This window comes from Mus caroli, unplaced genomic scaffold, assembly GCF_978045245.1.
Source record: "Mus caroli unplaced genomic scaffold, Mus_caroli_1 scaffold_6, whole genome shotgun sequence".
In the NCBI taxonomy this organism is placed as follows: domain Eukaryota; kingdom Metazoa; phylum Chordata; class Mammalia; order Rodentia; family Muridae; genus Mus; species Mus caroli.
Window position 1 is genome coordinate 112,378,853 of NW_028227261.1, and position 26,364 is coordinate 112,405,216.

The following is a 26,364-nucleotide window of genomic DNA, read 5'->3' on the forward strand; positions in this document are numbered from 1 at the left end:
GTGTCTGTATGTGTGTTTATGTGTGTGTGTGTCTCTGTGTGTGTGTTTATGAGTGCATGTGTGCATGTTTGTGTCTGTGTGTGTGCGTTTATGAGTGTATGTGTGCATGTGTGTATGTGCATGTTTGTGTATGTGTGTGTATATATGTGTGCATGTGTATATGTGTATGTATGTGTGTTTGTGTGCATGTGTGTATGTGTTTCTGTTTGTGTGCATGTGTGTGTATGTGTGTGTGCATGTGTGTGTGTGTGTGTGTGCATGTGTGTGTGTTCATTTGTGTGTATGTGTATTGTGTGCATGTGGGTTCTATATTCACACTTGTGGGGGACATGACGAGGCCAGAGGAGGACATCAGGTGTCTTCCCCTATAGCTCCACTTCCCTACTTTGAAACACAGCTCGATAAGCCGGGTAACCTGCTAGGGTCCACCCATTGCCACCCTGCAATCCTAGGGTTACAGGAACATGCAGCCAGGCTTGGCTTTTACATGAGTGTTTGGGGGTTCAAACCCGGGTTCTTTTGATTTCATAGCAAGTGCTCGAATCCCTAATCATCCCCTCAACCCTCTCTTCTAGTTTCTTGAAGCCAAGGACCAAGTCTCTCAGGACAGGTCTTTGAAAGCTCAAGATTCACACATAAATCCATCTTTCCTTCAAGAGGGCTCCAGCCAGGCTCCCCTCTACCTCTTCTTAGAGAGGAGACCTGCCTATCCCCAGGCAGGGGTAAAGAAAACCACTGAGGAACCATGACTATGTGGGAAAGCAGGGGACAGATCCTGGGGGATGGACGAGAAAGGCAGGGACCTAGGGAACCAGCGGTGGCTGTAGCAGTTTGCACAGAGCCCAAGCTGGCCGCAGCATTTACCACTTACAAAATCACCAAGGCATCTGCACGTGCCCCTCCCTCCTCATGGGCTGGTGAAGACAAGTGACCCTAGTCTTTGGTCAATCAGGGGTGGTCTTAGCCTACACACTGAGATGTGCACAGCACATTATAAGATGCTGTACATTATAAAGTGTCTTTTTAATTACTGTGGTTCCTCCTCCAAGCCGCTATACCAGAATGCTAGCAAAAAAACTTGCCATCAGATTCTCACTCATAAGGGAATCCCTCTCTCAAAGGCTGTGCAGTTCTGAGAACACTGGACCCCAGGTGAGACCTTCTACCTGCCCATGTTGACCCCCACAGCCATGCTATCTTGGGATGCAGCCAAAAAAAAACTCTGACCCCTGGGATCCCCACAGGTTGCGCCTCTTCAGATGCATGCCAAATTTGAGATGTGGGAATTCTGACACTAGAGCCACTGAACTTTGACCTGAGTGCCTCCCCACACCCTTGGAGCCATCTGCCTGTCACTTCCCTCGCTGCCAGGCATTACAGCCCAGTGTCCACAGCTGGATCTGCAGGACAGTCACCTCCACAGACTGGAGAAGCCCCTCCCTCCCTCCCTCTCCTGGCCCTCCAGGTCACACTCCCTCTTCCCCATTGTTACTTTAGAGTCAGACATTTACAAAAGGCAAAGGAGTCTTTCATAGCTAGAACCCTCTATTCCCAGCCCTGCCCAAACTCAAGTCTGCTCTAAAATGAGAGGAAAATCAGGCAGAAGCAATGCCTAGCCAGGCCTGCTGGTCCAGGACTGTAATCCCAGCTACTTGGGAGACTGAGACAGGAGGATGACACAGTAACAGCCTGCCTGGCTGCAAGAGAAGTTCAGGGTTAGCCTAGGAAACACTGCCCAACTTTTGAAAAGAATTCTTTTAGGTAAAAAATGTGGCTGAGGATAAAGCTGAGTTGTAGAATGTGTGTTTAGAATGTGAGAGGCCCCGGACTTAATAACCAGTAGCAAAGGAGAAAAGTTCACTAAACGTCTCACTGTGGCTATGTGACTGGCGCTTGCCTCAAGCCCTGCTCTCAGTTAACATGCAATCCTTTTCTCTTTTTCTTTTTGTCTTCAGTGAATGAGGGACCACTTGTCCATTTCTTTAACAAATTTGTCCGGTTCTTCCTTATTCTCATAAAATATTTCTTCAATCACACAAACATATTCATGGCTTTAAAAAGAATGTTTAATGGTTTGTTTTTTCTTGCAAGAAAGTGCCAGAATCTTGTTCTATGCAGCAGCACCCCCACCCTGACCTTTAACCCCTAAGATATTTCTTCTGAGCTCTGCTGCAGATGTGCAAATCCCTGTAACTACTGAGCGTGCTGAGTGCCATCAATAGAAGACCTCTTGCTATAAAAAGTGAGGATTTAGCTCTCTCACCACTTCCCCTGCCACGCCGCCTTCTGCATGCAATGCCCACAGTTCCTGTATCACACCATGCTCCATTTATATTACCAGAATTGTGCAGACGTCCGTTCACTGAGGAACACAGAGTGACATGTGCACACTTCTTAGCCCTCCTCTGTTGCTCAGTTTTCCCCTTTTCTTGACTTCTCTTTAAGCTCTTTTGGGGATTGAACTAGGACCTCAGACATGCTGGCCAAGGGCTCTAGTGAAATACTTTCAGGCCCCACTTCTGGCTTTTTGTTTTTCTTTTACTTAAGATTTAAATTTGGGGGGCTGGCGAGATGGCTTAGAGGTTAAGAGCACTGACTGTTCTTCCAGAGGTCCTGAGTTCAATTCCCAACAACCACATGGTGGCTCACAACCATCTGTAATGGGATCTGATGCCCTCTTATGGTATGTCTGAAGACAGCTGCAGTGTGTGTGTACTCATTTTAAAAAGATTTAAAATTTTTATTCAATTTAGTGTGTGCATTTGTGTACACGCATACAGAGGCCAAAAGAGGGCACTAGATCCCCTGAGCTGAAGTTACAGGCAGTTGTGAGCTTCTTCCAGCCCTCTTCCAGCCTCCATGGGTGGCACATGTGAGGCATAACTCACACAGTCACACAGACACACACACACACACACACACACACACACATGCATGCATTAAAAAATAAATCTTCACTAGGCAGTAGTGGCACATGCCTTTAATACCAGCACTCAGGAGGCAGAGGCAGGCGGATTTCCAAGTTCGAGGCCAGACTGGTCTACAAAGTGAGTTCCAGGACAGCCAGGGCTATAAAGAGAAGCCCTGTCTCGAAAAACCAAAAAAAAAAAAAAAAAAAGATAAGTGTTACAGAATATTTGAACCTGTTTCTAGTTGTGGTGTGGCTCAGCCCTTAGCATACGCCTTTCATCCCTCTGGCTGGAATACAGACACACTCTTAGTACACACCTTTAGTTACAAACAATGAAGGTAATGTTAGTTTGTAGAAGGAAGCAGCCATGTTTGAAAGTGTTGTCTAATTGAGTGGCAGACAAAGTGATGAATCAGAGAAAGATCTGACAGAACAGGATACACCAACTTTCAGGAGAAGAAAGAGGAAAGGGAAGCTACTTAAGGGAGAGACAGACAGTCCAGAAAGAGCATATTCGTGGAGACCATGCAGTAGAGTTGAGAGAGAGAGAGTAGAACAGCACAGAGAGGGGTGAAGAGGCAGTTTTACTGGGATGGTTGTACAGAGAGAGGGTGTAGAGAGAGAACAGGCTAGACACAGGTAAAGATAGAAATGAACCAGAGATGAGAAAGAGAGGGAAGATTAGAACAGATTGCTAGAGTTAGTTTGAGGCCAAGCAGAGCAATTCAAGAGAGGCTGAGAGAGAAGCCAGACTGAGTCAGCCAGCTTGGAGAGGAGTTTGAGCCAGAACAGCTGAGTTGAACCAGCCAGTTAGAGTTCAGAAAGAACTAGGAAAGGGTGAGCTTACTCAGCAGTAAGTCTCAGAGGCTGAAACCATTTAGGTCTAGATTAGATTGTACAGAGGCTAGACACTTCCAGGGCTAAGGCTAGGCTAGCAGATGGAGGCAGTAAGCCTCAGAGAGGACAGTTATTATCCAAGAGAATAAAAGTTATTTTTACGGGTAACACTAAACAGCTGGTTAGAAAAGGAAACACTTCAGCAAAGACCTACTCACCAACAATGAACGGAAATTATAAGTCTGAAGAATTTCTCATGGCTTCTTCCTGTACGCAACCACTGTATGTACTTCACTGAACACTGTGCTAATGGGCAACAGAAACTGTAAAAGGGAAAACAATTGCTAAATTTTGCTCTAAACTTTACAGAATTCCATGAGAACATCTCTGGAATCTTGTGTTTTCCTTTTAGCTCTGAAGTATTAAACTACCTTATTTGTTGGTTTATTTATACATTGTGTGTGTGTGTGTGTGTGCATGTGCACACACATGCACTTGAATATGGATACCATGACATGGATGTGAAGGACAGAAAGTTCTCTCTGCTACAGAGGTTGCAGGTGTCAAACCCAGGTCACCACGGTTGACAGTAAAACCCTTTCCCTAATGGTCCGTCCTGCAGGCCCATTTGTTGCTGTTAATTTTAGCCAAGGTTTGCCTATGTAGCACAGACCGGGCTTAAACTCAGCACGAAGTCTAAGCTGGCCGTAAGCTCCCTACCACCCCACTGTTACAGTCTTCTGGGTGTTCGTTAGGATAATAGGCATGAGTCACCATACTTAGCTGAAGAAGACGTCTAATGCTTTTTTTATTTTTTAAATTAATTTGAGTGAGTGCCTGTGTGTGTGTGTGTGTACACAACAGGTGCATGAGCCTCAGTGAGGGAAGAAACGGGACATCAAGTGTCCATTTTTGGTTTTGTTTTTTTAATCAATCTCCACTTGTTTCTTTGAGGTAAGGTTTCTCCCTGTACCTGGCGCGCATGTTTTCTTGGCCAGGCTGGAAGCCACCCCCAACAATTTCCTGCCTCCCTCTCCCTTAGAGCTGGGGTCACAGATACACATGAGGTACCCAGCTTTGTTACTAGGATCTAGTGGCAAACTGGAACACCCCGGAACTCTGTTGGTGCTGTTAATTTTTGCTTTAGATACATTGGTTGTGATAATAGCGCAATAACATAAATCAATTCAATACTAAGAGACTAAGCAGACATACCTCTTTTGAACCTCCGTATGGTTCAAAATCATACAGAGCTATCTGTTTCTATCTTGACACTCCCTGCCATTGGCGAGAGGAGGGACGCGCCACTGGCTCCGCCACCAGGGGGCAGCAGCATCGCCGCGGTCCTATGTCAACTAAAGAAACAGCCCTGGCTTGCATGCTTCATCTTTGTGAAACGGATTTGTTTTTATTAATTGTGTATCGTGTTAGAAAAGATATTTATCATTTATTTGTCCCCATTTAAGAACAGAACAAATTTCTTTTCCGCTCGTCAGTTTCAAGCCTTTCATCAGGCACAGAACAGCATTTCGTCTCTCGAGAAGCCTCTAGGGAATAAAGAGACTTTTGCTTAGAGTGGGTTCGGCTGCTAAGTAATTGAGGACGCTAGAAGTGATGTGAACTTCCTTCAGCCTTTAAGTCAAATATTAGTTATTTCGTGTCGTCAAAATTTGGTGCCATGGATTCGGGAACATCAGGGTGTTTGGATGGGTACCATGGAGGCAAATGCCTTCTATTCACCGCCAAGCTCTCTCCTAGTTGAGTACCCGTAGACTCAAAGGCCTGGATGAGGGATCTGGCACTAGGACTTTCGGGACAGGAGTCCACGCATGCGAGCCCCACCCCCTGCTTCACCCTCTTCCAGTCCTCGGCGTTCAGTGAGCCCTTGCGAGGAGCTGGGAGGCGACAGATGACTTTGGAGACTTGGTGATTCCAGATGCTAATGCCTGCGCAGCCTCAGGGCTAATCCGCCTGGACCCAGAAGTCTAAAGCCATCCTCTCCAGGCTCGGCGCGCCCCCTGCAGGCCGGAGAGTAGAGACGTTGTTTACATCAGCCAACTTAAACCACCCCAAGAAAACCTAAGAGCACACAGTGTCACAACTCCAGGACATGCACTCATTCAAACATCCAGCCTGCGTCCTCTCCCGTACACTCCCTTGCATCCCTAGTTCCACGACAAACATTATTGACTTCCCAGACTCAAGTATGAGTGGAGAGTTCCTTATCCCAAATGCAAAGGGCCCCTCTTTCAATTCTCCCTGTTCTGGTACAAGGATTTGGTCAGACTAGGATGCATGAAGACAAAGCAGGTTCCTTGGTGAGTAGGAAGCCAAGCTGAGCTAACCCCCGCTGAGGAATCCTAACCTGGGACAACTTTCCCAGGACTCATCCTGAACCAGGATGCCTTACAAAGGCAACTTGGCTTAGCCGAGTCTGAACTGAGTGAGGTGGCAGTCCACAGGCTCCACGCAGAGAATCGGAAACATTTCAAACCTACCTGATCTGCCGACCTCCACCCCAACCCCCCACCCCGCCCCACCCACGCCCTTACTCTAAGTGAAATCTAAACCAATGGCTGGGTGTGGATGACTGAAAGCAGCTAATATGTTAGAAGAAGAATCTTTAGATCGGTTTGCATAAGATCATCGGGGGAGGCCACCAATACTGTCTTCACACTGGGGAGACTGAAAACCAGCCGGCTGCTCAGTGGACCAGGTTGGGTGCTTCTGCAGCCTCTGGCTGGCAATGAGGGGCGGGGGATTCCTAGAGAGCCGCCATACTGGAGGACGCCTGAAGAAGCTGAGTTATTTGGCCACAGGGAAATATGGCAGCAATAAGACAGATAACCCAGCAGTGTGTCACATAGGCAAGTGGTCCTCTTCAGATCTGGCCCACCGACAGAAGACGCCATCCTGCCCACAGGTAGAGTGGGTCTTTTCGGTTCAATAGGTCTGACCAAGAAAACCTCTCATAGGTATACACAGAGGCTTATCTCAAAGTAGATTCCACATCCAGTCAATATGAACTGTCACTCACAGTGCCTGTGTCCTTTCCCTCTCTGACAACAGTGGTCAGTTTCTTCTCACCCCTACTCGCCCCCTCCTTCCCTGATTCCTCTTTACCTCTCTAATTGTATGTGGGCATTTGCACATGTGTATGTGGGTGTGTGTCACTTGTATATGTGTGTGTGGAAGCCAGAAGCCAATTGTGTGTGTGTGTGTGTGTGTGTGTGTGTAAGAGAGACAGAGAGACAGAGAAACAGAGACAGAGTGTGTAAGGACTCGGGGAAGCTAGAAGAGGCTGTCAGGTACCCCAGATCTGGAGTTACAGACAGTTGTGATCCAACTAATGTGAGTGCTGAGAACTGAACTCCAGTCCTCTATATCAGCAGCAAACGTTCATAACCATTAAGCTACCATCTTATTTTCTAAAACAGGATCTCCCACTAACCCTGCAATTTACTGACTAGGCTAGGCTGACTAGCTAGCAAGCACAAGAGGATTCACCTGTCTCTGCCTTCCCAGTGCTGGGCCTACGGCACCGTACCTGGCTTTTGCGTGGGAGCAGGGTGTGCAAACATATGTCTTTGTGCGGGTACAGCAAGCACTTTCCCAGCTGCATCATCTCACGAGCTTCCCCCACACCTGGTCTTCTAATGCTGGCAAGGCTCAAGACTTGGAACTTAGGACCTCTTCTACCTACGCTCCCTCTCTTAGTGATCTCATTGTCTTCAGGCCTTAAATACCACCCGTACGCTTCCAAATATGTATCTTCAGATAGCATCTTTCCCCTGAACTCCAGGCATGCCAGCTACCTACTTAACATTCCCATTTATGTATCCAGGGTGCAGCTTCAATGCAACCAATCAGAACTGAGCTCCTGGCCCCCCACAAACCCACTTTCTTCCAGCCCTCCATATCTCCATAACTGTCCCATCCACTGACTTCTTCTTGCCTCTGCTTTCTCTCACATCCTCTACTGAGCCCCAGTCCACTGGCTCTACAATCTTTCCAGATCTGAACACGTCTCAGTAGCTCCAAACACTGCCTGTGTCCTCTGAATTACTGCAATAGCCTTCATCCACAACTCCTTGCTCCACACTCCTTTGGTTTAGTCTACATTTAACAGCTATATGGAATCTTTTAAACATTAAGTCAGATATGTCAGCGTTCTGCTCGTCCGGATAAGGGCTCAAGACACTCAGTGAAGTAGACACCTACAGTGGCTGACAGACGTGCACTGTCATTTCTTATTGTCTGTGTCCTATGCTCTGCTCTTTTGGACTCTAGGCTGTTCCTCACATTCTTGCTTCTTGGCCTTCGAATCTGTTGTTTTCTTTTTTTTTTAATATATCATATAAACTTTATTTTTTTTTATTTTTAATATTTTTATTACATATTTTCCTCAATTACATTTCCAATGCTATCCCAAAAGTCCCCCATAGCGCCCCCCACTTCCCTACCCACCCATTCCCATTCTTTTGGCCCTGGCATTCCCCTATATTGGGGCATATAAAGTTTGCAAGTCCAATGGGCCTCTCTTTCCATTGATGGCCGACTAGGCCATCTTTCGATACATATGCAGCTAGAGACAAGAGCTCCGGGGTTCTGGTTAGTACATCATGTTGTTCCAACAATAGGGTTGCAGATCCCTTTAGCTCCTTGGGTACTTTCTCTAGCTTCTCCATTGGGAGCCCTGTGATACATCCAATAGCTGACTGTGAACATCCACTCCTGTGTTTGCTAGGCCCCGGCATCGTCTCACAAGAGACAGCTATATTTGGGTCCTTTCAGCAAAATCTTGCTAGTGTATGCAATGGTGTCAGCGTTTAGAAGCTGATTATGGGACCGATCCCTGGATACAGCAGTCTCTAAATGGTCCATCCTTTCATCACAGCTACGAACTTTGTCTCTGTAACTCCTTCCCTGGGTGTTTTGTTCCCAATTCTAAGAAGGTGCACAGTGTCCACACTTTGGTCTTCATTCTTCTTGAGTTTCATGCGTTTATCAAATTGTATCTTATATCTTGGGTATCCTAAGTTTTGGGCTAATATCCACTTATCAATGAATACATATTGTGTGAGTTCTTTTGTGATTGTGTTACTTCACTCAAGATGATGCCCTCCAGGTCCATCCATTTGGCTAGGAATTTCATAAATTCATTCTTTTTAATAGCTGAGTAGTACTCCATTGTGTAAATGTACCATAATTTCTGTATCCATTCCTCTATTGAGGGACATCTGGGTTCTTTCCAGCTTCTGGCTATTATAAATAGGGCTGCTATGAACATAGTGGAGCATGTGTCCTTTTTACCGGTTGGGACATCTTCTGGATATATGCCCAGGAGAGGTATTGCTGGATCCTCCGGTAGTACTATGTCCAATTTTCTGAGGAACCGCCAGACTGATTTCCAGAGTGGTTGTACAAGCTTGCAATCCCACCAACAATGGCGGAGTGTTCCTCTTTCTCCACATCCTCGCCAGCATCTGCTGTCACCTGAATTTTTGATCTTAGCCGTTCTGACTGGTGTGAGGTGGAATCTCAGGGTTGTTTTGATTTGCATTTCCCTGATGATTAAGGATGTTGAACATTTTTTCAGGTGTTTCTCTGCCATTCGGTATTCCTCAGGTGAGAATTCTTTGTTCAGTTCTGAGCCCCATTTTTTAATGGGGTTATTTGACTTTCTGGAGTCCACCTTCTTGAGTTCTTTATATATATTGGATATTAGTCCCTTATCTGATTTAGGATAGGTGAAGATCCTTTCCCAATCTGTTGGTGGTTTTTTTGTCTTATTGATGGTGTCTTTAGCCTTGCAGAAGCTTTGTAGTTTCATGAGGTCCCACTTGTCAATTCTCGATCTTACAGCACAAGCCATTACTGTTCTATTCAGGAATTTTTCCCCTGTGCCCATATCTTCAAGGCTTTTCCCCACTTTCTCCTCTATAAGTTTCAGTGTCTCTGGTTTTATGTGAAGTTCCTTGATCCACTTAGACTTGACCTTAGTACAAGGAGATAGGAATGGATCGATTCGCATTCTTCTACATGTTAACAACCAGTTGTGCCAGCACCATTTGTTGAAAATGCTGTCTTTCTTCCACTGGATGTTTTTAGCTCCCTTGTCGAAGATCAAGTGACCATAGGTGTGTGGGTTCATTTCTGGGTCTTCAATTCTATTCCATTGGTCTATTTGTCTGTCACTATACCAGTACCATGCAGTTTTTATCACAATTCCTCTGTAGTAGAGCTTTAGGTCCGGCATGGTGATTCCACCACAGGTTCTTTTATCCTTGAGAAGAGTTTTTGCTATCCTAGGTTTTTTGTTATTCCAGATGAATTTGCAGATTGCACTTTCTAATTCGTTGAAGAATTGATTTGGAATTTTGATGGGGATTGCATTGAATCTGTAGATTGCTTTTGGCAAGATAGCCATTTTTACAATGTTGATCCTGCCAATCCATGAGCATGGGAGATCTTTCCATCTTCTGAGATCTTCTATAATTTCTTTCTTCAGAGACTTGAAATTTTTATTATACAGATCTTTCACTTCCTTAGTTAGAGTCATGCCAAGATATTTTATATTATTTGTGACTATTGAGAAAGGTGTTGTTTCCCTAATTTCTTTCTCAGCCTGTTTATTCTTTGTGTAGAGAAAGGCCATTGATTTGTTTGAGTTAATTTTATATCCAGCTACTTCACCGAAGCTGTTTATCAGGCTTAGGAGTTCTCTGGTGGAATTTTTAGGGTCACTTATATATACTATCATATCATCTGCAAAAAGTGATATTTTGACTTCATCTTTTCCAATTTGTATCCCTTTGATCTCCTTTTGTTGTCGAATTGCTCTGGCTAGGACTTCAAGTACAATGTTGAATAGGTATGGAGAAAGTGGACAGCCTTGTCTAGTCCCTGATTTTAGAGGGATTGCTTCAAGCTTCTGACCATTTACTTTGATGTTGGCTACTGGTTTGCTGTAGATTGCTTTTATCATGTTTAGGTATGGGCCTTGAATTCCTGATCTTTCCAAGACTTTTATCATGAATGGGTGTTGGATCTTGTCAAATGCTTTTTCCGCATCTAACGAGATGACCATGTGGTTTTTGTCTTTGAGTTTGTTTATATACTGGATTACGTTGATGGATTTCCGTATATTGAACCATCCCTGCATCCCTGGGATGAAACCTACTTGGTCAGGATGGATGATTGTTTTGATGTGTTCTTGGATTCGGTTAGCAAGAACTTTATTGAGGATTATTGCATCAATATTCATAAGGGATATTGGTCTGAAGTTTTCTATCTTTGTTGGGTCTTTTTGTGGTTTAGGTATCAGAGTAATTGTGGCTTCATAGAATGAGTTGGGTAGAGTACCTTCTGTTTCTATTTTGTGGAATAGTTTTTGAAGAACTGGGATTAGATCTTCTTTGAAGGTCTGATAGAACTCTGCATTAAACCCATCTGGTCCTGGGCTTTTTTTAGTTGGGAGACTATTAATGACTGCTTCTATTTCTTTGGGGGATATAGGGCTGTTTAGATCATTAACCTGATCTTGATTCAACTTTGGTACCTGGTATCTGTCTAGGAACTTCTCCATTTCATCCAGGTTCTCCAGTTTTGTTGAGTATAGCCTTTGGTAGAAGGATCTGATGGTGTTTTGGATGTCTTCAGGATCTGTTGTTATGTCTCCTTTTTCATTTCTGATTTTGTTAATTAGGATGCTTTCCCTGTGCCCTCTAGTGAGTCTGGCTAAGGGTTTATCTATCTTGTTGATTTTCTCAAAGAACCAGCTCCTTGATTGGTTGATTCTTTAAATAGTTTTTCTTGTTTCCACTTGGTTGATTTCGCCCCTGAGTTTGATTATTTCCTGCCGTCTACTCCTCTTGGGTGAATTTGCTTCCTTTTGTTCTAGTGCTTTTAGGTGTGTTGTCAAGCTGCTAATGTGTGCTCTCTCTAGTTTCCTTTTGGAGGCACTCAGAGCTATGAGTTTTCCTCTTAGAAATGCTTTCATTGCGTCCCATAAGTTTGGGTATGTTGTGGCTTCATTTTCATTGAACTCTAAAAAGTCCTTAATTTCTTTCTTTATTCCTTCCTTGACCAAGGTATCATTGAGAAGAGTGTTGTTCAGTTTCCACGTGAAGGTTGGCTTTCTATTATTTATTTTGTTATTGAAGATCAGCCTTAGTCCATGGTGATCTGATAGGATGCATGGGACAATTTCAATATTTTTGTATCTGTTGAGGCCTGTTTTGTAACCAATTATGTGGTCAATTTTGGAGAAGGTACCATGAGGTGCTGAGAAGAAGGTATATCCTTTTGTTTTAGGATAGAATGTTCTGTAGATATCTGCCAGATCCATTTGATTCATAATTTCTCTTAGTTTCTCTGTGTCCCTGTTTAGTTTCTGTTTCCATGATCTGTCCATTGGTGAAAGTGGTGTGTTGAAGTCTCCCACTATTATTGTATGAGGTGCAATGTGTGCTTTGAGATTTACTAAAGTTTCTTTAATGAATGTGGCTGCCTTTGTATTTGGAGCATAGATATTCAGGATTGATAGTTCCTCTTGGAGGATTTTACCTTTGATGAGTATGAAGTGTCCCTTCCTGTCTTTTTTAATGACTTTGGGTTGGAAGTCAATCTTATCAGATATTAGAATGGCTACTCCAGCTTGTTTCTTCATGCCATTTGCTTGGAAAATTGTTTTCCAGCCTTTCATTCTGAGGTAGTGTCTATCCTTTTCTCTGAGATGAGTTTCCTGTAAGCAGCAAAATGTTGGGTCCTGTTTGTGTAGCCAGTTTGTTAGTCTATGTCTTTTTATCGGGGAGTTGAGTCCATTGATATTAAGAGATATTAAGGAAAAGTAATTGTTGTTTCCTGTTATTTTTGTTGTTAAAGTTGGCATTTTGTTCTTGTGGCTGTCTTCTTTTAGGTTTGTTGAGGGACAAAATACCTTCTTGTTGTTTCTAGGGCGTGGTTCCTGTCCTTGTATTGGTTTTTTTCTGTTATTATCCTTTGAAGGGCTGGATTCGTGGAGAGATAATGTGTGAATTTGGTTTTGTCGTGGAATACTTTGGTTTCTCCATCTATGTTAATTGAGAGTTTGGCTGGGTATAGTAGCCTGGGCTGGAATTTGTGTTCTTTTAGTGTCTGTATAACATCCATCCAGGATCTTCTGGCTTTCATAGTCTCTGGTGAAAAATCTGGTGTAATTCTGATAGGCTTGCCTTTATATGTTACTTGGCCTTTTTCTCTTACTGCTTTTAGTATTCTATCTTTATTTAGAGCATTTGTTGTTCTGATTATTATGTGTCGGGAGGTATTTCTTTTCTGGTCCAGTCTATTTGGAGTTCTGTAGGCTTCTTGTATGTTCATGGGCATCTCTTTCTTTAGATTTGGGAAGTTTTCTTCTATAATTTTGTTGAAGATGTTTGCTGGTCCTTTGAGTTGAAAATCTTCATTCTCATCCACTCCTATTATCCGTAGGTTTGGTCTTCTCATTGTGTCCTGTATTTCTTGGATGTTTTGAGTTAGGATCTTTTTGCATTTTACATTTTCCTTGATTGTTGTGCCGATGTTCTCTATGGAATCTTCTGCACCTGAGATTCTCTCTTCCATCTCTTGTATTCTGTTGCTGATGCTCGTATCTATGGTTCCAGATTTCTTTCCTAGGGTTTCTATCTCCAGTGTTGCCTCATTTTGGGTTTTCTTTATTGTGTCTACTTCCCTTTTTAGGTCTAGTATGGTTTTGTTCATTTCCATCATCTGTTTGGATGTGTTTTCCTGTTTTTCTGTAAGGACTTCTACCTGTTTGATTATGTTATCCTGTTTTTCTTTAAGGATTTGTAACTCTTTAGCAGTGTTCTCCTGCAATTCTTTAAGGGATTTTTCTGCTTCCTCTTTAGTGTCTTCTGCCTGTTTAGCAGTGTTCTCCTGTATTTCTTTAAGTGTGTTATTAAAGTCCTTCTTGAAGTCCTCTACCATCATCAGGAGATATGCTTTTAGATCCGTGTCTAGCTTTTCCGGTGTGTTGGGGTGCCCTGGACTGGGCGAAGTGGGGGTGCTGGGTTCTGATGATGGTGAGTGGTCTTGGTTTCTGTTAGTAAGATTATTACGTTTACCTTTCGCCATCTGGTAATCTCTGGGGTTAGTTGTTATCGTTGTCACTGTTTAAAGATTGGAGCAGAAGCTGTGTTCCACTCACCAGCCGTCTCTAAATCCTGCGGCGGGGGTCGTGGGTAGCTGGCGTGTGTCAGGCAACCCTGCGCTCCAGCTACCCCTGCGCTGATCCGGCCGGATGAGGCCTGTGGCCCTACTCAGGCCGGTTTCTGCTTCCCGAACTAATGCAGTCTCAGGTCCCGCGCGCAATTGGATTGGAGCAGAAGCTGTGCTCCACTCACCAGAAGTCTTAAGATCCTGTGGCAGGTGTTGTGGGTAGCTGGCGAGTGTCAGCTGACCCTGAGCCCCAGTTGCCCCGGTGCTTTTCTGACCGGAAGAGGCTTGTCGAATCTGTTGTTTTCTAACAAGAATATTTCTCTCAGGTCTCTGTGTGGCTCTTTCTTTCTTCCTCTCTTTCTTCCTCTCTCTCTCTCTCTCTCTCTCTCTCTCTCTCTCTCTCTCTCTCTCTTCTTTTTCTCTTCCTTTGTGTCAACTCTCTGTTTTTATATCACTAAAGACTCCTCTGACTGCCTGATTTAAAATAACACACACCTTGTACCCCTACCACTTTTGCCTTTGAGGGGATGGGGAATGAGGTCTCACCATGGTAGCCCTGGCTGCCCAGGAACTAGGTACCCTTGGCTCTTCCTACTGGGATTAAAGTGCTGGGATTAAAAGCATGTGTCACCACATCTTGCCTCTTGCCTTCTTTTTAAAAATAATTTAAAGTTTTATTTGAATGTCTGCATATGTGTATGTGCATGCATGTGAAGTTACCTAGGGAAGCCAGAAGACGGAGTCAGAGCCCCCGGAGCTGGAGTTATAGGCAGTTGTAAGCCACCTGATGCATGTGTTGGGCCCAGACTTCTGGTCCTCTGGGAGAACAGCAAGTGCTCTTAACTGCTGGGCCATCCCTCCTGTTACCCACTCTTGACTTCTCTATTTTTCTTTGTGGCAGTTGTTGCCATCTGACTGTAGATTTTGTTGTTTGCTTATTGTCTGTCTCCTTCACTGAAATAGAAACTCTGCAACAACAGGAAGTTTCTGCTTTGTTAGCTACTGTCCCCCAGTGTTGGGGACAGCCGGGCATAGAGGAGGACTCAATCCATACTCACTAATGAGTGTGATGCAGATGTGACACAGATGCCCTCCCGATACACTGTTTCCTCATTATTGCACTCTTTCCTGCTGATTCTTGGGATCATTCCCAACAGGCACTCAAGGCAGAGGGTAACGAAATAATTGAAAGTCGCATGAGCTTTGCACTATACTGTTGTGTGACTAGGGCCTTGGCAAGAGGCAAAGGCAAACTCAAAAAGGCTTAGTAAGAAGGGACGTATGGCTGCACCTTTTACAGAGGTGAGGGCAGCCAGCCACTGTGCATAAACTAGCATAGCTTCAAACTCTGGACCTTCTCTGCTAGACAAAGTAGACATTAAATGTGCTGCCTGAAAATTCTACGCATTGAAAGGACTTCACCTCTTCATCATCCCGAAGGCCGCTCCTGCAGCTGGAGGCAGCCAGTTCCTTCCGGTGCCGGTATATCTTAGAGGCCCACCTGAAAACGAAGACCATTCACTTCCCCTATTTTTTCAACCCTAGAGAATGTCTCCATGAAGCTTGAGATCAAAGAAAAAAAGCAAACCTAACAAATTAAAGGCTAAGCTACCTTCCTGTGCTTTCCTCCTTGACTTCCAAAACATCTAAGGCCTGTTCTCTCACATGTGCATGTCGTGAGCACATCCATTTAGGGGTGGTGCTGTAATATAGACAACACCCTTAGGTCACATTGTCACTGGGGAACTACAGTCCAAGTTTCCTACCAGGGCCCTGGGGCAAAGAGCTGTTTGGTTTGACTTTATTTGTTTGGATTTTGTCAGGCTTGGTTTTTGGTTTTTGCTTGTTTTGCTTGCCCCCTCCCCCCGCTTGTTTGTGTGTGTGTGTGTGTGTGTGTGTGTGTGTGTGTTTGTGTGTGCTTCAGAGGCCAGAAGAGGGCATCAGTTACTCTGGAGCTTAGGTTACTGATGGTTGTGAGCCTCCCTGTGTGTTTACAGGGAAACAAAACCAGGTCTTCTGCAACGGCAGCATGCACTCTTGACTAGGAAGCCATCTCTACAGCCCCATTCAGTCTGCTTCTTTCTTTATAGTCCATGAAACCAAGGACCGAGATAGCAGGACTTTAGGTGTCATTGAGAAGAACTAGACAAAGTCATAGCTCTGGCCCTAGGACAAGATGTGACCTCCTGAGCTGATTAAAAGATTGCCAGTGGAAAAATATCCAAACCAGGCTCTAGAAACCCTAAACCTTTTAAGATGGCAAGAGGCTTTCTGATAAAGAACCAAGCAGGTCTTTCAGTCATGCAGATAGGGCCAAGGCCCTTAGGAAAGCTAGTTTATTACAGAGACCTTAGAAAATAGTGTAAGATCTGCCTAGAACATAGATAGGAGCAACAGTGTCTTTGGCCACAGTCTGCTCTCCCCATTGAGCCTATACTCTACTTGGTAATAACCTCTGCCTATCCGCTATTCTCTGTCTGTGTCTCCTGGGACTTCAAGAGAGAGTACGCAGACCAGGTAGAAGGGAAAGTGTCCAACTGAGATCCTGGTGTCAAGTCCCATCCTGTGTGTCACTAGTGATGTTCTGAGTGACTATGACAATTGTGCAACCTCCTGATGTCCTGGGTCCTCTCTCTCCACGCAGAGAGATTATCTGTGTACTCATATATAAAAGCAACCAATCCCAGGATTGGGATCCACTTTGAGGACCTACTTTCTGCAGTCTCTTCTGGTAAAGCTTATAGTATCCCTGGAGATTCTGACAGAAAATGGGTGGCACACTGTAAGGATCTAGGAAAGTCAAATATTTCCCACTCTCCACTCACAACTCAGAGCTTGCACAACCTCTAATTTCCATATATGGGAGCTCTTCCTACCCCAGGCTGTTGGCTGCAGTGCTGGGTAGGTCTTGCAGCTGCAAACTGACAAAAGGGTCATGGGAACTACTGCATATGTAGACTATTGGTCAGAGGCACAAGCCACAACTGGTGCCTGTGATGGGCATCTAGATGAACCTCATAGCAATTTTTGAGGACTGAGCCCTACGGCTATTGGAAAGATGCTGTCTTCAATTGAGAGGCCATAGGTGGTGTTGCCAGGGGCAACAGGAGACCACAGCTCAACACAGCCCCTTGTGGAGCGGAAAGTTCCCTTCCCCACAGGGGCTTCCACTCAGGCAAAACTGACACCTGAGTGTACTGCAGGGAATTCCAGGATGGCCGAGTGACGGACGCAATATTAGAACTTAACAAAATGGGAGCTTATTAAGTACTTAGGCAAATGACAGAAATGGAAAAGGCAGAGGTTCTTTTCATATGATAAAGGCTTTCTCACCTAGGTTGAGCATAATTCCAGAGACTAGAGTCCCTGGCAAGAAATAGCCACCAAAGCTTCTAAATCCTTTTTCTCAAGAACTTGAAGAACAGATTTCATGGTAAACAAGTGGTGAGTTTTTAGAAGGGAGTGTTGTCATAGAAGAGGGCTTAAGGGGAAGAAATCAAGTGGCTCTCCCATGCAGCAGGAGGGTCACCACTGAGGGCCTTTGTCTAAAGGGTAATGAGACTCTACTGAGTTGAGGCATAGGGAAGTGAGTTGGTTGGTCCAACTGGTCTACCTGGACTCATGGCTGATGCCCATGAACTTCTGCATCCTCCTGACTGGACTGGAGTTTTGGAGATAGCTTCAAAGCCAATGAAATCTCTGATCATGCATAGAATCCAGGCAGCTATACCCATTAAGTTTCTATGCAAAAGGAAAAGAGGGATAATAAGAAACCAGAGCACAGCCAGGCGGTGGTGGTGCACACCTTTAATCCTAGCACTTGGGAGGCAAGAGACAGGCGGATTTCTGAGTTCAAGGCCAGCCTGGTCTACAAAGTGAGTGCCAGAACAGCCAGGGCTATACAGAGAAACCCTGTCTCAAAAAACAAAAAATAAAAAAATAAGACTTTATCTCTAGGCCGGGCATGGTGGCTCACACCTTTAATCCCAGCATTTGGGAGGCAGAGGTGGCAGATTTCTGAGCTTGAGGCCAGCCTGGTCTACAAAGTGAGTTCCAGGACAGCCAGGGCTATACAGAGAAACCCTGTCTAAAAAAACAAAAACAAAAAAATAAAGAAAAAAAGAAACCAGAGCACAAACAGCACCGAACCCCTGTCATTCCTGGCCCCTGACTAAGACAGAACTTCCCATAGAACTAAGGACATTTCTGCCTCCTGGCCAAGACAGAATGAGTTGTGGAGACATGAAGCAGAAGGTACTCATTTTCCAGGTCTCCTGACAAGCTCCTTGCTCCTCTTGTCATCAGAGTAATAATAGAAATGAACAGAACACATTCCAAGGGGTGTGGGATTTTGAAAGTCACTCTTATGTGTCTCTCTAACATGTGTGTACGTGTGTGCATGTGTATGTGCGTGCTGTGTATGGGTGTGTGGTTTACTATGTGATCCTGTATGGTCCTAATCACATTCTTTAAAAAGATGTAATTTACAACAATGTTCAAAGATTAAGCAAAGCTTAAAATTTAAGTAAAATTGTATGTGCAGCTTTATCTTCTCGAAGAACTTCCTTGTGTAAGTGCAAATGTCAGGGGTACATTTAGATGTTTAGACTTGGGTGTGAGAGAAAAATGCTGACATTAGAACTCAGGGTTACAAACACTCTGACCAAGCTCATTTGTTGCTTTGACACCTCCCCCCCCCCCCCTCGCTTGAGCCATCATTGGGGCAACACTGTCTCTGCAGGCAATCTTTGCTTTATCAGCTGTGCTGAAGTTTCTTCACTCAGCCAGCAGGACAGGCAAGCTAGATTGTGGGGTAAAGGGCCCTTTCCCTGCTTCACATCCCCTTAGTTTTCTCTATCTTTCCATCCTGCCTCTCATATGGCTGGATTAATTTGCTAGGACAGCCCATAAATCTTAGGAAAACACATTTACTGTTTATGATAACGGATGTTACAAAGAGGTCATAGTTGTTATTCTAATGCTGTGACGGGGCACCATGACCAAGGCAACTCTTATAAAAGAAAGCATTAATTGAGGGCTTGTTTAAAGTTTCAGAGGTATAATCCATAATCAACATGGTGGGGACCATGGCAGCATGCAGGCAGGCATATTGGAACAACAGTTGGGAGCTATATCCTGATCCATAAGCAGAGAGAAACTGTGACATCAAGCCTGGCTCGAGCTTTTGAAACCTCAAAGCCCACTCCCAGGGACACGCTTCCTCCAACAAGGCCACGCCCCCCAATCCCTCTCAAGCAGTGCCACTCCCTGGTGACTAAGCATTCAAATATATGAGCCTATGGTGGTCACTCTTACTCAAACCACCATAGAGGGCTACAGGGAAAGTCTTGCAAGAGACCTTCACAGGTGTGTGAGGCACACAGAGCTTCTGCTCCCTTTCCAGGAAGCCCCACTTTCTCAGCTATTCAGAAACCTAATCTGGTCCTTTTGAAGTTTCACTATGTGGCCATAATTGATGATGTTATGAATTTACCCTGCCTCTGGACTCTCTTGGGTGAAGGGGTCTGGCATTCCAGCCCTTTTATCCCTTCTCAGCATTATAAAAAACTGATACTACAGAGAGTTCAAGGATTTTAGTACATATTTGCTGGTGGAGAGGGGGGACCAGAAAGAACAATTGTTTAAACTATTTTGTTATTATTTATTTGTGTGTGTGTCTGTCTGTCTGTCTACCTGCGGAGGTCAGAGGGAGTGAGATCCTCTGGGGCTGGAGTTAAGCATTGTTCCGATGTGGATGCAAGAATCAAACTCTTCAAGAACAATGCATGCTCTTAACCACCGAGTCCTCTCTCCAGTCCCAAGTTTATACTTCAAAAGATGGTTCACAAAGCTGCATGTGATTGTGCACACCAAGTTCAAGGCCAGCCTGGTCTACATAGAGTGTTCCAGAATAGAGAAGACTACATAGAGAGACCCTGTCTCCAAAAAAAGGTAATAAAATGGATTTTAATAAAACATCCATTTGAGAAGTAGTAAAACCTGGATTTAAAGGCTTTGGTGCAATAACGTAGCAGCGCTGGGTCTGACTACGGTGAGGGTCATTACTTCCCTGGCCACGCATCAGGTGGGCAGTGCCGATTCCCACCTCTGCCGTGTGCTACGTACTCTGTGCTGCGTGCTATGCCCAGTAGATAGTTGGCACGGGCAGGGTGGGCGGGTAGTACCAGCTGTGTGGTTGTGTTCTCTGAGCCTCCTCCTCTGTATGTGTAAAACAAGGATCACAATACAATAAGCACGTGTCAGAAGATGCCTGGGAACATTACACAAAGTACGGTTGGCAGAGGGATTGATCCAGAGCACAGAAGACAATCAGAATGCTATTGTGATTATTATTATTATTATTATGTTTTTTTATTTTTTGTTTTTCGAGACAGGGTTTCTCTGTGTAGCCCTGGCTGTCCTGGAACTCACTTTGTAGACCAGGCTGGCCTCGAACTCAGAAATCCCCCTGCCTCTGCCTCCCGAGTGCTGGTATTAAAGGCATGAGCTACCATGCCCGGCGCTATTGTGATTAACCCGGCGCTATTGTGATTATTATTAATGAATGAAAACTGATAAATGTGAGAACTGTAGGGCCAGCTTAGGAGGTCAAGGCACTCAGTGTCAAGCCTTGTGTCTTAGTTAGGGTTTTACTTCTGTGAAGACACCACGACCAAGGCAACTTTTATAAGGATGACGTTTACTTGGGGCTGGCTTGCAGGTTCAGAGGTTCAGTCCATTATCATCAAGGTAGTAACATGGTAGTATCCAGCCATATATGGGCCTGGAGGAGCTGAGAGTTCCATGTCTTGTTCTGAAGGCTGCTAGGATGAGGATATTAAAGCCCATGCCCACAGTGACACACCTACTCCAACAAGGCCTCGCCTCCTAATAGTGCCACTCCCTGAGCCAAACGTGTACAAACTATCACAGCTGGTCACTTGAGCTTGATCCCTGGGACCTCCACAGCGGTAAGAGAGAGCCAACAGCCTCAGAGTTAACCGCTGACCTCCACTCCTGTGCTATGACATGTGCCCACCTCCTCCCAGGCACACACACACACGAAAAATAACCATAATTTTCAACTATCTTTAAGTCAGGATGTAAGAACACATTGCCTTCCCTGGTGAGAAAGAGGAGACAATGGCTTGAGACATGGCTCTGAGAGTGAAAAGCCTGCTATGAAGCACGAGGATCTGAATTTGGATCCCCAGAACCCACCTTAAAAAGTAGGCACGCAGTGGCACACACCTGTAATCTTCATGCTTGGCGAAGCAGAGACAAAGGGGGAGCCTGAAGCTCACAGCTGGTCACAGCTGGTATTAGCAAGTCAGTGAGCTCCAGGTTCAGTGAGAGACCCTGTCTCCAGAGCTAAGGTGTAGAGTCATGGAAGAGGTCCCTGATATCAACCTCGGGCCTCTGTGTGGCGTGTACACGAATGTGGATGTTCCCATCCGACACACACATACGGAGGACCACAAGTGTGGGTGCAGAGGGCTGGGTGGGTACCCCATATATTAGCTGTTCTTTTGCAGTCTTCTCTTCTGGTTTTTCTCACAAGGATGGGAAATCACTTATTCCTCCCCGATATGTCAATTCCTTGAAATTTAGGGATTTGTCTCAGAAGGAGCTGGCTAGCCCCTCTCCTTAGAAATCCCCTCTAGGTTCCCAGGACTGAGAGAAGGGAAAGATGGAGGGGGCTGTTCCAGCCCATGCTCCCTCCAGCTGTTCCTCTGACCTAGGCTTTGGATTTGAGAAAATGAACAATGCCTGCAGATGCAGGTAGCTGATTCACAGGGACCTGAGTTGTGGGCTAGGAGCCCTGGGCCCTCTCCTTAGGAACCTTCCCTTCCAGCTCAGCCTGTTCCAAGAGAGGGGCTGGCCCCCAGATGGTGACTTGGAAGGCACTGTGATGACAAGGAGAGGCCATCTAGGCTCTCACGCTTGCTCTGAAGGTACCATGGAGCTGGCTTCAAAACCGGCCTCATCAGAAAGAAGAAAGTGGTGAGGATGTAGAGAAGCCCACTGGGCTCTAACTATCCCAGCTAATGCCACCATCCGGAGGACAACGCAAGCCCTCCCTGGAGCTGACAGGACACAGATTTTCTTTCCCAGACTTTTGCAGTTCTCAGAGCTAAAGCCAAAGAAAGCAGAGGGTGAAGACCTTGGGGGGGGGAGGAAGGCAAGGTCATGTTTTGCCAGAAAAAAAGGGGGGCAGAGGGGGGTAAAGGGGAAGACCCAGAACAGGCCATCGAGGGGGAACTTTGGGACAGAAAGTGAAAGCTCAAGGCATAAATTGGAGCTGGTGGCAGCCTCAGGAGGCTCAAGCGGGCTCACTCAGGCACACACAAGCTCACTTGCACTTGGCTCCTGAACCCCTTCACGGCCACAGGAGGACATCTGAGCGATTCTCGTCACTCCCCTGTGAACCCGTCGGAGCCTTGGCCTCTCAGAATCTTGCGCACACAGTCTCTCAGGCTCATTCACTCTCTGTAGCCTGCTTCGGATCATCTGCCATGGCCCCCCGTGTGACCCCACTCCTGGCCTTCAGCCTGCTGGTTCTCTGGACCCTCCCAGGTAAGGCTTGGGAGATGACTACGGTAGGGGCCACAGTGACCTGTGGACAATGTGTAGGTCTTAGACTGTTACAATGGTCATGAAGACCCTCCGAGTTCAGTGTCAGTGGATCCAAGGGCTCCTTATGCCTTCTGTGTGTGCCTGTCAATATGAATGTGCCTGTATCCAGGATTCCAATGTGGCTCAGCTCTGTCATATCCTGGGGCTTATAGCTGTGGGCTCCATGTCCTGATACCTCAGCTTCCAGGCAGCAGAAGGAAGGAACAGTGTATCTTCCTTGAGAGACCTAAGGCTATAATTAAGTGGGTGGAGTGTTTGCCTTGCCTACGTGAAACCCTGGTTTCAATTGCACCATGGGGTTGTGGGGGTGAGAGCTTTGCTGTGTATTTGCTTCCGTCTGAGAGAACAAGAAACACTGAAGCCATGCTTAATAACTTGTTCCCCTTTTGGGGGTTGCATTTTAAGGGCTTTGGTTTGGTTTGGTTTGGCTTGGTTTGGTTTGGTTTAGTTTGGTTTAGTTTGGCTTTTGAGAAAGCATCTGTCCATGTGGCCCAGGCTAGCCTCCATCTCCTGGGCTCATGTGATCTTACATCTCAGCTTCCCTCCTGGTAGCTGGGACTCCGGGTACGGCAGCCATCTGCTGTAGACATTCAGAAGCCTGAAGGAGTTTCAGCCGAGGCAAGCCTTCCCTGTCCCAGCATTCTCCTGTCCACTCTCCATTTGCTAAAACATTGTAAAAGCTGAGAAAACCTGGGAAAGGGTGTATGACCAGAGCAGCATTTGGGGTACGTAGAAAAATGGTTATTTACTAAATGGCTTAGAAGACTATAATATGTTCAGCAGCCGACTGAGCCACAGTGGCACTCAAGGCTGAATATCAGGTCCAGCAATCACACACACAGAGATGCTATCAAAGCCACTTAGGGACTGTGGCCTCCCTTCCTCATGGTCTCAGTGTCTTCTCCTCTTCTTTCTCCTATCTCAGCCCCAACTCTGGGGGGTGCTAATGATGCGGAAGACTGCTGCCTGTCTGTGACCCAGCGCCCCATCCCTGGGAACATCGTGAAAGCCTTCCGATACCTTCTTATTGAAGATGGCTGCAGGGTGCCTGCTGTTGTGTGAGTTGCTCCTGGAAAGAATATCTGGCCCCATCCCCCCCATGAGCCCTTGCTGATGCCACCATGGCTTTAACCCTGAACTCATGGCCGAGCCCAGTTTTCATGGAAGCCCATGAAACAGGTCCCTACAAATAGTCTCCAAGCCTCCGCTCCTTACTCTAGAGCCTTCTAGGAAACTGGGTTCCAGGACTTTTATTCTCTCCAACCTCTGGCTACAGGTTTACCACACTAAGGGGCTATCAGCTCTGTGCACCCCCAGACCAGCCCTGGGTGGAACGCATCATCCGAAGACTGAAGAAGTCTTCTGCCAAGGCAAGCCTGACCCTCCTCAGTCCTGCCTCCACCCTCCCAAACCCCTGAGATTTCAGCTCATGACCCTGCCTCTCCTCCCTCCCCTTAGAACAAAGGCAACAGCACCAGAAGGAGCCCTGTGTCTTGAGTAAAGAGATGTGAATCACTCTGGCCCAGGAAACAAGGACCAGAAGAGAGGACCAGGCCCCCTGATGCTCTGTCCCAGACCTAACCCAGCCAAGTCTGTGCCTAGAGAGTCGATGTGAGTGTGGACAAGAGAGTTTGTGTGGCTAGAACACCGTATCTCCGTAGCTAGACTGCTGTGCTTCCAATAAAGCCGCTTGGTACCGTGGATCTGTCTGTCGGCTGTCTGTTCTCTCTCCCCCCAGGAGGACAGGAATAGGAAAGGAGGGCGTGGAATGGCAGGATATATTTCCACCCTGAGCTCTGAGCAATCTGTTCCCCAGCCTCCACCTGACACCCTGATGCTCCCGGAACCAGCCCCACAGTGAAGGACCTGGCCCAGGTCTCTATGTGCTCCTCACACTCTATCCAGCCACACAAAGCTTGCATCAGTTTGCAAAGTTCACAAGAAGCCTCAGACTTTTCCATCTTTGCCACCTAGACAGGCACTTAAGCATCCAGGTGTCTCAGGGACAAGGAGTAGGGGAACTTCAATGAGGATTAGAGTGTGGGCAGAAGCTCCACTCTCTAGGAGAAGTTCTCGATCCCCCCCACGCTCCCACTCCACCCCACCCTCATCCCCAAGTTGCTCCCTCTAACACTCTTCTCTCTCCTCTGCCCTATTTGCTTCCTTTCTGGGTCTGGATGTTTCCTCCTCCAGGAAATCATCCCTGACTCAGACTGGGTTAGGTAGTTTTGCTTCCTCCCAGATTCCCGAGGCTCTGCACCTCTCCTCCTACACACCACCCACCTACAGCAAACACACAAACACGCACACACACACACACACACACACGCACACACACAGCACTCATTACAGTAACCTATTTTTGTTAGTTTGTCCTTCTCCCTGGACAAGGGTCATATCTGTGTTGGTTTCCAGCAGATCACCTGGCACAAGATAGGGAATCAATAAAGATTTGCTTAGAGAATGAACAGATACGTGAGAAGGGGATCAGCAGCTGTGGGGATAGCGCCATCTTCTATTCTGTCCATTCTAAATCCATTCTAGACCAGGTTTTCATCTCAGACAGTCTGAGCAGCCCCATCAGAACAATCCTAGTGCCAGACCTAATAAGATACTGACTAGGAGCCAGGGATCAGGGAAGGAAGACGGGCCCACAGGGTGGAAGAAAGAACAGCGAGGGAGCCTTGCACGACTCATCATGGAAATGCCTTCAGTACACACAGGCTCTGGGACTACAGGCAACACTGAGTCTTAGGGAATGAGTCTCCTGGGTCTGGAGGACAAGGCCTTTGGCTCTTGGAACAGCTCACAGCAATGCTCTGTGCTTAGGAAGCTTCCTGGGTGTGACCTCCAAGGACCTGTCCGGTGGGAGAGGCAAGTCTGAGTTGCTAAGGTCAGATAGAAGGTCAGATTCTCTTTCCCTTGTCTGGGGAGAGAAGCCATCATTATATCTGATATACACCAGCCAATAACCAAGCCAGACCTGTCTGGGCAAGCCTTTAAAAGGAAGTTGTAGGGGAATTGTGCTCCCCCTTCCCGCTCCAAGTCTCAGGCCTCCCCATCTTTGCTGTCCCAGACAGGTGTTCAGACATCCAGATGTCTGAGAGCTCAAGTGTCAATAGGAGAGGTGGCAGGAGGGAGTCACAATGGGGTGAAGAGGAGGGGAAGAGATCCTAGAGCGACGGGAAGCCTGGTGGCCTCTTCCTCTTCTCCCACAGACAGGTGTTCAAAACCTCAAGTATCTCAAGTCTCAGAATCACAAAGGATGGGACAGATGGGGATAGTTTCCAAGAACAGTTGCTATGGAGTGAAAATTGTTTCCACCACTTGTGGGAAATTACCCACCCATTCAAGCATCCACACATTCACTTACCCGGCTGACCTCCATTCGTACACCACCCATACCCGCTTCCCTGTACCAATCCATTAATCCCTCTGTAAAGTCACCCAGTCGTGGACAACTCTGTCTCCCACAGACAAGAGATTAAGACGTATGGGGAGGGAGACGTTGCCTCAGATCTTGCTCAGGTCTCAGGGGAACCAAGAAGAAGCCAGCTTGCTTTCGAAGCAGACACAAATCCTCCCTCTGGTGCCTGCAGCCCCAGAGAAATATAAAGAATAGAAGAGGCAACCATGGGGGCCCTGCCCAAGGTGCTACCAGGACAGAGGCCCTGGGACATTATTATCCCCATGGCAAGTCCTAGTGTCTGGACCTGTGTCACCACCCAGTCTCCCCCATCACTGAGTGACTCTGGGCAGGTTTCTTCAACATTCTC

The 26,364-nt window shown here is 46.2% G+C and overlaps 1 protein-coding gene and 1 long non-coding RNA gene across 3 annotated transcripts in view; one reads left to right on the plus strand and one right to left on the minus strand.

Moving 5' to 3' along the window:
• Window positions 1-4,009: 4,009 nt before the first annotated feature.
• Window positions 4,010-26,364, minus strand: part of LOC147004364 (uncharacterized) — a 39,813-nt gene continuing 17,458 nt past the window's right edge. The window contains exons 4-5 of one of the 2 annotated variants that reach the window (XR_015047431.1): window positions 17,565-17,692; window positions 4,010-4,071 (exon numbers count right to left, since the gene is read on the minus strand). This is a non-coding gene — a long non-coding RNA (uncharacterized LOC147004364). Of the gene's footprint in view, window positions 4,072-5,187; window positions 5,767-17,564; window positions 17,693-26,364 lie in introns of those variants that run through there. The other variant, XR_015047432.1, reaches the window with a different exon arrangement.
• On the plus strand, window positions 22,241-24,289 carry LOC147004365 (C-C motif chemokine 19). Its single transcript, XM_085838472.1, has 4 exons — window positions 22,241-22,528; window positions 23,514-23,646; window positions 23,865-23,958; window positions 24,047-24,289. Exons 1-4 carry the CDS (start codon window positions 22,468-22,470, stop codon window positions 24,083-24,085), a joined length of 327 nt encoding a protein of 108 aa, XP_085694598.1. The 5' UTR covers window positions 22,241-22,467; the 3' UTR covers window positions 24,086-24,289.

Bases quoted from the DNA above. Each gene is read 5' to 3' on its own strand.
- LOC147004365 (XM_085838472.1), top strand. From the start codon at position 22,468: ATGGCCCCCCGTGTGACCCCACTCCTGGCCTTCAGCCTGCTGGTTCTC. The intron at 22,529-23,513 runs GTAAGGCTTGGG...CTCCTATCTCAG, and splicing joins GGTTCTCTGGACCCTCCCAG to CCCCAACTCTGGGGGGTGCT. The intron at 23,959-24,046 runs GCAAGCCTGACC...CCCTCCCCTTAG, and splicing joins TGAAGAAGTCTTCTGCCAAG to AACAAAGGCAACAGCACCAG.